The 13,110-nt window shown below is 43.9% G+C and overlaps 1 protein-coding gene across 1 annotated transcript in view; it reads left to right on the forward strand.

Moving 5' to 3' along the window:
• COL4A6 (collagen type IV alpha 6 chain) overlaps positions 1-13,110 on the forward strand; it is a gene marked incomplete at both ends in the record, with an annotated part of 330,422 nt that overhangs the window by 270,194 nt on the left and 47,118 nt on the right. The window contains 3 exons of the mRNA XM_080718967.1: positions 403-495; positions 5,290-5,343; positions 12,163-12,222. Of these exons, the coding sequence (XP_080575093.1) occupies positions 403-495; positions 5,290-5,343; positions 12,163-12,222 (207 nt within the window). The remainder of the gene's footprint in view (positions 1-402; positions 496-5,289; positions 5,344-12,162; positions 12,223-13,110) is intronic.

Consider the following 13,110-nt stretch of genomic DNA (forward strand, 5'->3'; position numbering starts at 1 on the left):
GTCTCCAATGTCCCAACACACACTCTTCTGCTTATGCTTGTGCTCTAGGACAAACGAGGTCAATTAGAGTTGAATCCATGTTGCCAAAGTGGTAGCCATTCAGCTCATACAAAATTCTTTTTGGTTCTCTACACATCCTTTTGTGCGCGACCCTGGTACCCATGAACATGTAGATTCCTTTCATCCATCTTGCTTCTGTACTGCTAGTATAAAATGCATTTGGTCAGGCTTATAATTCTTCTCAGTCCCTTGGTAGAGGAATTTTGTTTCCTCATAGATGGGTGGCTTAAGGGGACCAAAGTAATGGACAGTTTATTTGCAAATTACAGAGGGCAAACTCATCCCCTGGGAAAAATGGACTGTGTGGTTATCCTTTACTTGATGTTCTCTTTATTTTTATAGGGGGATGTTGGCCTCCCTGGCCCTGCAGGACCGCCACCATCTACTGGGGAACTAGAATTCATGGGATTCCCCAAAGGCAAAAAAGGATCCAAGGTAGTAAACATTTCAACTCTAATAACAAGCCACATTTCAACACTAATAACTAGACTATACCGAAAGAAGAGAAGGTTTTGAGAAATGGAGCAATTTTTGAAAGTGAGAGTAAAAGATTTCTTTGTTTTGTCACTTGGAAAAATTTCTTTAAAAGCTCTGAATATGTTTTTGGTGTGTGGGTGTGAGTGCCCATATTTCTGGGTACTCATGTAAGTGCTATTTTCTCTTTTTCAGTCTTGCCTATTCAGTTTTTGATATGCTGAATCACTTAAAACAATAATTAAACAGCTGGGTTTTTCTTCTCTCAATACATAGTTTGTTCCCAAAGTACTGTCACAGAATACAGATGGTATAGATAATTTCCTTTAGTTATCTTCTTTTTGTGAGGGGGTCTGGGGATGACATTCAGGAGCATTCTACCTCCAAACTGCATCCCCAATCCTATTTTTTATTAAATATTTTGAAACAGGGTCTCACTAAATTACAGAGGGCCTCACTAAGTAGCTGAGACTGTCTTTGAACCTGCAATCCTCCCGTCTCAGCCTCCCAAATGCTATATATATATATATATATATATATATACATACACACATATATACACATATATATACATATATATACATATATACATATATATACATATATATATATATATATATATATATATTTTTTTTTTTTTTTTGGGCTGGGGATGGAACAGAGGGGCTTTTCTACCTCCTGGCTATACTTACAGACCTATTTGCTACTTTATTTGGAAACAGGGTTTCACTAAGTTGCTGAGACCCTCCTAAGTAGCTTAGGCTGGCTTTGAACCTGTGCAATCTTCCTGTCTCAGCCTCCCAAGCACTGATATTACAAGTGTGCACCACCACGCCCGGCTCCTAAGTTATCTTTTTGAAGAAGTTGGTTTGTTCTCAAAGTTTGATCATACAAACTGGATATAGTGCCACCAAGTGGCAGTACATATCCTAATATGCCTGATCTAAACTTCCAAGATTTAAGCTGATATATTTATTTAAAAAGATTTTTTTTGCGGGTCCGGGGATGGAACCCAAGGGCATTCGACCTCCGAGCTGCACCCTCTGCCCTATTTTTTTTTTATTCTTTATTTTGAAATTGGGACTCACTAAGTTGCAGAGGGCCTCACTAAGTAGCAGAGGCTGTCCACGAGCCGCGATCCTTGGGTCTCAGCCTCCCGAATGCTGGGATTACAATCATGTGCCACCACGCTCGGCTCGGATATATTTTATAATTCATATTTTTATGTGAGTGTATACTATGTACATGATTACGTTTGAATGGATGTATGCTGTTAAGGTTTGCACATGTCATTCAGTAACTAACATGCTCTTCTTCCCCATGGTTCCTTTCCGTTTTTTGGTTTTTTTTTTTAGCTCAAAATGACTATTTTATTCAATTATTACATAACCTTCAATTTAAAAATATTTATATATACTTTTATTTGTGTATTTTATTCTCACATTCTAAGGTAGTTCAGAGTGATAGTGAAATAGATACACACAGCACTTGGTAAGCTTTTACCGGCTCCTTCCCCATTCACTCCCCTTCTTTATACATGATATTGAGATTATCATTGGTATTGGATATTGTGAATTGTTTTACTATTGAATATATATATATATATTACTATAGCATTCTTTTTTTATTTTAATTATTTTTTAAATTGGTGCATTGTAGTCATATATCAATCACATTGGAGTACAAGACTTGAGAGGATATACAAGCACACATCATCCAATTAGCCCTCCTCCAGCCCCCATCCCATTCCCTCCCCCTCCCTCCATCCCACACTTCTTTGGTGATTTACTTTGATACATTTGTTTATGTACCTCCTGCGTTTTAAAGAGGCTCCGTCCTCCAGTATTACATACCCTCTGTTTGGTCACATTAGTTGCTTCACTATAGGGCCCTTTCTATAGCTCAACCTCTTCCTGTTGCCCTTTTCCTACTAGTTATTGCTGATTAAGAGAAGCGTCTGATTTATATTTTCCGCGATATTTCTCTGTGCATGCTGCGTTGCAAGTACCAATCCCACTCTTGATGGTCCCAGTAGTGGCCTGGCTACTCAGTGGACTGATCCAGATCTCGCTGGCTCAAGCAGCGGCCTTGCCTAATGGGAGGCCCCAGTTCTGGTCTCGCTGGCCCCTGCACTGGTCTAACCCCTAAGCTGGCTTTGGTCCCGACCTTTGAGGCCGCAGGAGTGAACTTGCCTCACGCCAGGCTCCGATGCTGGCCATTGGCCCCTGCACCGGTCTAACCCCTTGGCAGGATTCCAATCCCGGCGTCGGAGGCCCCAGCATCGGACTAGCCTCATGGCAGGCTCCAATGCCGGCCTCGTTGGCCCCAGCACCAGCCTAACCCCTCGGCAGGCTCCGATCCCGGCCTCGGAGGCCCCAGCATTGGTCATGCCTCAAGGCAGGCTCCGATGCCGGCCTCGCTGGCCCCAGCACCGGCCTAACCCCTCGGCAGGCTCTTATCCTGGCCTCAGAGGCCCCAGTACCGGCCTTGCCTCATGGCAGGCTCCGATGCCGGCCTCACTGGCCCCAGCACCGGCCTAACCCCTCGGCAGGCTCCGATCCCGGCCTCGGAGGCCCCAGCACTGGTCATGCCTCAAGGCAGGCTCCGATGCCGGCCTTGCTGGCCCCAGCACCGGCCTAACCTCTCGGCAGGCTCTTATCCTGGCCTCGAGGCCCCAGTACCGGCCTTGCCTCAAGGCAGGCTCCGATGCCGGCCTCGCTGGCCCCAGCACCGGCCTAACCCCTCGGCAGGCTCTTATCCTGGCCTCGGAGGCCCCAGTACCGGCCTTGCCTCACGGCAGGCTCCGATGCCGGCCTCACTGGCCCCAGCAGCGGCCTAACCCCTCGGCAGGCTCCGATCCCAGCCTCAGAGGCCCCAGTACCGGCCTTGCCTCACGGCAGGCTCCAATGCCGACCTCACTGGCCCCAGCACCGGCCTAACCCCTCGGCAGGCTCCGATCCCGGCCTCGGAGGCCCCAGCACTGGTCATGCCTCAAGGCAGGCTCCGATGCCGGCCTCGCTGGCCCCAGCACCGGCCTAACCTCTCGGCAGGCTCTTATCCTGGCCTCGAGGCCCCAGTACCGGCCTTGCCTCAAGGCAGGCTCCAATGCCGGCCTCGCTGGCCCCAGCACCGGCCTAACCTCTCGGCAGGCTCTTATCCTGGCCTCGAGGCCCCAGTACCGGCCTTGCCTCAAGGCAGGCTCCGATGCCGGCCTCGCTGGCCCCAGCACCGGCCTAACCCCTCGGCAGGCTCTTATCCTGGCCTCGGAGGCCCCAGTACCGGCCTTGCCTCACGGCAGTCTCCAATGCCAGCCTCACTGGCCCCAGCAGCGGCCTAACCCCTCGGCAGGCTCCGATCCCGGCCTCAGAGGCCCCAGTACCGGCCTTGCCTCAAGGCAAGCTCCGATGCCGGCCTCTCTGGCCCCAGCACCGGCCTAACCCCTTGGCAGGCTCCGATCCCGGATTTGGAGGCCCCAGCACTGGTCATGCATCAAGGCAGGCTCCGATGCCGGCCTCGCTGGCCCCAGCACCGGCCTAACCCCTCAGCAGGCTCTTATCCTGGCCTCGGAGGCCGCAGTACCGGCCTTGCCTCACGGCAGGCTCCAATGCCGGCCTCGCTGGCCCCAACACCGGCCTAACCCCTCGGCAGGCTCTTGTCCTGGCCTCGGAGGCCCCAGTACTGGCCCTGCCTCACGGCAGGCTCCGATGCCGGCCTCGCTGGCCCCAGCACCGGCCTAACCCCTCGGCAGGCTCTTATCCTGGCCTCGGAGGCCCCAGTACCGGCCTTGCCTCACGGCAGGCTCCGATACCGGCCTCTCTGGCCCCAGCACCGGCCTAACCCCTCAGCAGGCTCTTATCCTGGCCTCGGAGGCCCCAGTACCGGCCTTGCCTCAAGGCAGACTCCGATGCCGGCCTCGCTGGCCCCAGCACCAGCCTAACCCCTCAGCAGGCTCTTATCCTTGCCTCGGAGGCCCCAGTACCGGCCTTGCCTCAAGGCAGGCTCCGATGCCAGCCTCGCTGGCCCCAGTAGCGGCCTAAGCCCTCGGCAGGCTCCGATCCTGGCCTCGGAGGCCCCAGCACTGGTCATGACTCAAGGCAGGCTCCGATGCCGGTCCTTTCTGTTTTATGATTCTCTTCCCATGGCTAAGGGGCCCAATCAGGGAACCATGTTTAGTCTCACTTCTTTAATATTGAATTTGTGGAAACAATAGCTCTAGGCCCCTGCAGGTTTATAGGAAATAATCTTTGAATTTGTAAATAGTCTTGGAGCCTAGGAGAGATTATTTGCCTCCTCGAATCATTCACAAACCTTTGGGAGCCTTTCCGTAGCTCATATAGAGAAATTAGCATACCAAGGAAGGCAGATTAGAACATTATGTATCCCTCTACAAATTGTAATGGTTGTCCTTTTTCCCCCAAACCAGTAACTTCTCCACAGCCTGTATTTTGTGACAGGAAATCGCACAGAATAGCTTTCACAAGAAAGAAGATAGCTAATCAAACATTCTTTCTGTCTTCCAATTAGCATGTGCATTTGAGATTCTGTTTTAGATAATCATGTGCCTTACATCTTTTCACATGGCAAAGGGTTTCCTAAACTAAGCCATATTGGTACAGCTATCAGTTGGGAGACATGGGGCTCTATGTCACTAATTCTGATACACATTGGTTCCCCTCCAAATACTTCAAGGGAGCCATCCTACTTTGTGTTTGCTGCTTCCAACTGCTACTGACTAGCCCTTGGTTAATTTTTCAGGGTGAACCAGGGCCTCCAGGTTTCCCAGGAATAAGCGGCCCTCCAGGCTTCCCGGTAAGTCTTCCTACTTGGTCAATGTGTACTCAAGGTTTGATTGGACAAAAGTGGTAGCCCTCAAAGACTAACAGGAAGAACTCTTGCCATGATTATTACAGAGAATGCTACCGTCTTCACTATTAGAAGCCATTTCAGGCAGTATTCATGGTTTTTTTTTAATTCTTGGTAACATTAGCATGGTTCTTCATGAGGCTGTATATCTCAGAGGGTATACGCTCTTGAGTTAAACCTCTAGAGTTAAAACTTTAGCTCTAGAGTTAAAAGCTCATTCTAGAGTTAAAACTGACCTAAGCTTGAGTTCTGTTTTCCTCCGTTTCTAGATTATTTAAAGTTTTTTAGCCTTTCTTAGTCTGTTTTCTAACCTACAGAAAGGGAACAAAGAGAGTGGATCCCAGGACTTAATAATATATTATATATGAAAAGATTTTTGTACTTACTTAACACCTATCAAATGTTAAGTAAATGGTAGCTCTTCTAGTAACCTTATCTCCACTTTTGTATTTGCCTTTCTAGCTTAGATTCTTTCACTAAGCATATCCTTCTGTATGCCAGATATTCTGTTAAACTCAGAAGGCTACAAAAGTAACTAAGCAAAATTCCTTGTCCATGAGATTTTATTCTAATAAGGAAGTGAAGCAGGATATGGAAAATAAATAAGAGATGAGTTAATAACTACCATAAGGATTGGGAGTGTAGCTCAATAAAAAAGTTCATTCATATATATATATATATATATATATATATATATATATTATATATTATATATATAAATATATATAATTTATATATATAATAAATATATATATTATATATATTATATATATATAATTGGAAAAGAGTAAAGTGAAGGAGTGTGGTCTGAGGAAGTATTACATGGTAGGAGACTCACATATTATGGGGTAGCAAATCATGTAAAGATAGAGTTTGAAGCTACATGTGGTGGCCCACATCTGTAATCCCAGTACTTGAGAGGCTGAGACAGGAGGATCACCGATTCAAGGCCAGCCTCAGCAATGAAGCAAGACCCATAGCAACTTAGCAAGATCGTGCCTCAAAAATAAAAAATTGAAAAGGGCCGGATGCGTAGTTCAGAGCTAGAATGTCCCTGAGTTCCATCCCCAGTAACACACACACACACACACACACACACACACACACACACAATCAGATTTCAGAGTATTGGGCCAAAAGAACTATAAGTGCCAAGACCTTGAGGTTGGGAAAATATCATCACTTTGGAGCATTGTCAAGGTGAGTGGGAAGAACAGAGGCCAAGAAATAGGCAGTGAAGCAGGAGCCAGATCATGGCCATCTTTGTAAATCAAATGTGACTTTTAAGCATAATAGGAAGTTATTTGAAGGCTGTGACTTGTAGTTTTTAATATCACTCTAGCTGAGTGGTATTAATATCACTCTAGCTGAGTGGAGGGTGATATAGGCAGGGATAGAGCAGCCAACACTGGCTATTGCAGCAATCCAGACAAAGAACAGTGGTGGTGGCTTGGACTGTGGTGCTGGCAATGGACACAGAGAGAAGTGGATAGATCCAAAGTATAATTTATTTTTGGTCCTGGGGATTTAACCCAGGGACATTCTACCTCTAAGTTACATCCCCAGCTCTATATTTTATTTTTATTTTAAAACAGGTTCTTTCTAGCTTGGTGAGAGTCTCACTACTTTCTTAGGCTGTCCCCAAAACTGAAATCCTTCTGTCTCAGCCTTCCAAATGCTGAGATTACAAGCTTGTACCACCATGACCAGCCAAAGTGTAAACGTGTTATACTTTCTATGATATAGCATTGCAAGTATATACCAAAACAGAGAGAATGATGTAACCATCCTCCTATCACCTAGCTTCAATCATTAGCAACACATGGCCAGTCTGAAGCAAATAATACCCATATTATTCCATTATAAATACCACAGTATCCAGGTGTGGTGGCACACACTTGTAATTCTAGTACTTGGGAAGCTGAGATAGGAGAATCACAGGTTCAAGGCCAGCCTTAAAAACTTAGACCCTGTTTCTAAATAATATATAAAACCAGGCTGAGAGCTGGGCGTGGTGGTGCACACTTGTAATCCCAGCGCTTGGGAGGCTGAGGAGGATCGCGCAGGTTCTAAGCCAGCCTCAGCTACTTAGTGATGCTCTCAGCAACTTAGTGAGACCCTGTTTCCAAATAAAGTGTAAAATAGGTCTGGGAGTATAGCCTGGAGGTAGAAGGGCTCTGAGGAACCCCAGTACCACAAAAAAAGATATGCAACTTTGAAAATGCAGTGACAATGTCATCATCAGTAATTATCTAGTATCAGTTAACAAGGCAGAATTCAAATGTGTGTGTATGAGAATACAAACACGATGAATACATTATTGCATTTAGTCAATGTATCTTAAATCATATATTTTCATAAGAAGCTAACAAAATTTTCATGGATTCAAAGTAGGGATCAGGAGGAAAATAAGTGAATTAAAGATAGCAAGGCCTGCCCCTGCTTGCTGGCACATAAATCCTTCCCTACAGCACATTGAAGCACTTTGTGTCTTTCTGGGTGGCCAGATAGCAAAACCAGAAGAGCCAGTGGCATAGGTTGCTTCCATGGACATTCCTCTTACTCCATAGAAACAAAAGGGCATAGAGAATCATTTGTTCAGCGTCCTTGATTTAATCAGCTCTGCAGCTAATGAATCAGAAAGTAAGAGAAGACTGGTGTTGGAGACAAAAAACCTTAGACCCAGTTCCAGCTCTGGGACTTAGGCCAGTCCCTGAACATCGGTCTGCATATCTCTTCAATGGCTGTGTTCATATTTACTCTTCTGAAGCTCAGCTCACATTTATGTGAAGTTTCTTTTTAAATTATAAAGTTGTGCTGTCTGATAAGATATGAGCTCTTGAAATATGGCTGATCTGAAATGAGATGTACTGTGTGTATAAAGTACACAAAAGGGCTCAAAATTTTTGTTATGAAGAAAATAACCTAAAACATCTCTGAAACAACCTTTATTTCAATGTGAAAATGACAGTATTTATGGTATATTTGGGTAAATAAGACTTACTTATCATTAAATTACTTTACTTTTTAGTGTGGCTACTAGAAAATTGAGAATAACATAGTAACTCACATTATATTTCTGCCAGACATCTCTTTGAAAGAGGGTTTGGGAAAAAGGTTTGCATCCTTCTTTGTAGAGTATTTCATAAAGATTCTAATCTTGTCTCATCCCTGTAAGGTAAGCAAGTTTATCCCAGTCCTTTTGTACTGATGAGGAAACCACATCCTGAACAGATAATAAGGTTTTTCTCCAGAGTCATACTAGTTGTTGTCAGAACTAAGATTGACATTCAGCTTTGTTGAATTCTAGCCCTTTTCAGGACTTTTTCTCTCATACCATACTGCCCCCTACTGTACAGTCTTGCTCTGGTGTTGTTTTGTTCTCTAAATTCTAAGAACAGATTTTGTTATCTCCCTGGTGCTATGGGATCCAGAGGCTCATGTTCCCTTCCTCCCCATGTCTTCAGTTCAACCTCAGAGGATTTCCTCTGCTGCAATTTCAACTGGTTCCCTTTTGAACCAGAGAATGAATGAGAAAATGCAAGGTGATAAATTGCAATACTGTTTCAAACTCGGTACTTTCAGTGTTTTGCAGTGTGGGCTGGAAAATAAAGATCCCAGTTGTAAAGACACCAAAGCTGGAAAATAAAAGTTGAAAATATAGTTCTACTTTTACACAGAACAGCATATTTTCATAAGGTGAAAAACAGGAATCCAGAGTTCAGCCTGCTTTAGTGCAGCTCTGATATGTGACCCTAGCCAAATCATATAACTGCTTATCTCTTAATCTATCTGCCTAATGGGAGCAGACATCAGTACCTTATGTGCCTGGCAGAAAAGCTGTGAGGAGAAAGGTGGTAACATTTGAGGTATTCTGGGCTTTTCAGAGAAAACACACTTTTCAGATCCAAATCATACATCCCTTTCTGAGGCTTAGCTCACAATGTATGTGAGGTTTCTTTAAAAAGCATAAAGTTGTGCTGTCCAATAAGATAAGAGCTCTTGGAATATGGCTGATCTGAAATGATGGGCTTTAAATTATCCATGCTCACTGAAAAAACAATGTGACACTGAGGGTGGAAATTTCTAGGGCATCCAGAATGCTCCCTATAACCATTTGTTGCTTTCCCATCTGTGCCTAAATCTATGCAAGAGTTGAAGTGTCCACTCTAAGAGATTTATGCCTCACATTATTTCTCTTACCCCCTTGGCAGTGAGCAAATATCTTTGACTTTTCTGACTCAGTCCCATTGTTTTCAGCAGTACACTAACACCTGTTGGCCACAGATCTTCCCATGGAGGTTGGCAGAGAGAGTTGTACATACACCCATGTACATATGATTAGTCTGAGGGACCAGGACACACAGGCGAAGGCAAACTGGAAGAGATGGAAGGGAGGCAGAAGGGAAGAAACTGGTAAATCTTGAAGTAACTATTGAGTAGATCTGAAGTAACTTCTTAGGTAGGTGGGCTTTTCCTTCAACTGTGTCTCCCTTGAACCAAAAATCATCAGGACCCTAGGGCACAGGAGAGCAGGCCTGGAAAGAGCTGAGCTAGTGAGGCTTTCCAGGTCATGGACAAGTGGGAGTGTGGGAGTGGCCATTGCAGGACTATGCACAGTGAGGGCCTGCTGTAACCGCCAAGTCCTAGGACATCTTGCTGGAACAACTTGTTCAGCAGGGTCCCTGTACTGTATCTCCTTGTGCTGGGAGACATGCTGAGCCTGCAACACAGTGTCTTGCCAAGCCATTTATCTTCTGTTGGCTCTAATACACACACACACACACACACACACACACACACACAGAAACACACACACATTCTTTTATTTTTTGTTCTTCTTATATTTTTCACATATTGTCGTTCATACTGCAGTACAAGTTCTTGGTCCCTCTCTTTGAAAAAGCAAATATCCAGAGACTGTCTCTGCCCTCTTGTATTTATATTTGTGGGCAAGATAGGTGGAGGCATGAGATGGTTCCTGGGTATTTGTTCCTTCCCCTTCACCACAGTTTCACCTTCTGGGTCATTATTCCATTCAGTTCAGTGAGCAACTAGCCCACATTGTATGTGTTCAAGCAGCAGCAACGTGCCTTGGAGGGAGGCCAAAGGGAGTATAACAAAAAAAACAAAAACAAACAAAAATAACAAAAATAACAAAAACAAAACAAACAAATAAAAAAACAAACAAAAAAACAAAAATAACAAAAGTCTTCTGCCTATGACAGTTTCACACATAGCCAACCTTAGTGCTTAAAAGAGTTTGGGGCAGCTCGAGCTGCCAAAGTTTTTTATGGACAAACCATAGGAGTGTTCAGTCTCAGAGGCCAATAGACACATTCCACAAGGTGGCAGCATGCCTTGGTTTCCACTTGGAAATGTAGAAAAACAAAGATTTCAAGTAAGTTTTGCATTCAGTTCTACCCACAGTCCTTTCAACTTACAAGTTCTATTCAGCATGAGCTCTGAGCTATTGGACACACAACTGTTGATACAGAAAAGAGAAAAGGCAAGTAGGAGCCAAAGCCACCATTGAATTGGACTCTTAACAAAATAGACCCTCCACACCAGTAAAAATGAATGGGACAAGCCATATTATGGGGAAAAAAAACCCATTGGGCCTAGAGATCCATTGGGGTATTTAGCCAGCCTTCAGTACTCATGAGAATGCTTTGAGTATGTTGAGAATCTTGAAGAAAAGGCCACAAATGAGATTGGAATGGTGCCCTCACACCAACTGAGCCAGGACACATCAAGGGGACAACAGAAGAGGTGCCACAACAACATTTAGCATCTTTTCACAAGCTTAAATTGAGAAAGCTTGAGTGCCTCCTTTACTCTCAGAATAGGCCCAAATACCATTTGCCAAAATCTATGCACCAAAAATGTACATTTTCAAACAACAACAACAAAATGGCCTCCATTAAGTTTTTCATGAAATACTTTATTCGCTTTGGTAGTGAACTCTTCTATATCTTGGAGGTCTAGATATTTTCCTTGGATTCCAGAAATTGAGGGGGAAAGCTCTCACTTTCTTTTTTGGATTCCCTGTTTGTCCCTGGACAATTCCCAAGTCATACCCATGACTACAAGCTCTCATCTCGTGAGAGTAGGACAAGAGGAATTGGAGACTGTTTTAACACTCCCTTTGGAATACTCCTAGGACTTGGCAAGAGCCCTCCAGTCCCAGTTATAGCATCTTTTCATCTAATCCTGAAGAGCTTAGGATTATGCCTAGGTAGAAATAAACCTTCCCACAGGAAAGGCTGTTGAGGTCACCTTGTTTCCAAAGCAGAAAATATTCTACCCTCTAGTATCAGTTCCTAAGGATTTGGACTAGCTTCCATTTGTGGGTCAAATAGTCAAGTTTTGAGATGGTGAAATGCATCTGGTTCTCATAGAAAAGACCTGGAATGGAAGTCAGAAGATGTGGCTTTCTCATTCATTTTTAACCCATCTGGATATTAGTTTCCTGATCTATGATATATTTTATTATTTTGTGTTGTTTGCTCAGAGTGCTAATAAAGACGTGTAATAGTGTTTTAGGAAAAAGACATCACTTCTAAAGCCAAAAAGAAATATTGAATGAATGGTTCAAAATATGTTCAGAATCTATGTGCTTTTCAGACATTGTCATGAGACTCAGCATAATGAGACTCCCTAATGGTACAATGGAGCTAGCTTGGAATTACCTCCTTGCTTTGAATGGAGGCAGGAGAACTACAAAAAATGTTATAACATGTGGTTTCTTTTTTTTCCCTTTAGGAATTTGGACCTATTGGAGAAAAGGGAGAAAAGGGAATCCCTGGTTTGCCAGGACCTAGGGTAGGAACCTGTTACTTCCCTGAGTCTGTCAAGTCACTTGGTTCACTCTCTTTAATGTTTGGTCCTTCCTGTTGTATAACTAAGCCTCTCTTCCTGATTTTCTCTTCCTGAAGCCTCTGGCAGCTTCCTCCTGTCCATGTAGCCTCACCCCCTTGACTGAGTGGCTCCTTGGAATGAGGAATGATGTACTTTTTCCATTAGGTGGCTCATCAGCTTCTTTTCTCTCCTAATCTTCATGCATAATTATCTTCTGGGCTAAAGAACAATGTGAGTGTCATGTGACTTTCATTCCATTCTGTTCCAATGGAATGTGGACAGGGTAAGATGGAAATGGAAGAAAGAGAGTCAAGTACAATCTTTCTAGGACAGAAACAAGGCTGGGACTTTCTAGAAAATATCAAGAGTCTTAGAATCAATGGTTACCAATAATGATCTCACTTTGAATGCGGAAATGATTAGCCTCTCTGATTCCTAGCTTCAGGCACTTCAGCTCTAAGTCATAAGCCAACCTTAGCCTGCATTGCTATCTTATCAAAGAAGTTTGTTAAGTGTCCTTTTGAGTATTTTTCAATATTCATTTCTATTCTGCTGTTTTTTTGTCTACATTTCCTTCTCCATTGTCTTAAAATCACATAATCACCAACAAAGAATGTATTCGAGGTGAAAGACAAGAGGCTGTCCCATAATCTATTTAAAAATCCTCTGACTTGGAACTAATGCAGACTAAGTATAATGCTACCCAGCCCTTCCACCAAATTCCACCTACTACTTTAAATGTTTCCATTTATTTAGCTCTTAAAAATGGTCTATGTGGCTATTCATCCTGATGGATTAGTGCTTAAAAATAAGTCATTAAGTCAGGTCTATGGACATTCTCTTACCTGACTT

This window comes from Muscardinus avellanarius, assembly GCF_963383645.1.
Source record: "Muscardinus avellanarius genome assembly, chromosome: X".
Taxonomy (NCBI): Eukaryota; Metazoa; Chordata; class Mammalia; order Rodentia; family Gliridae; genus Muscardinus; species Muscardinus avellanarius.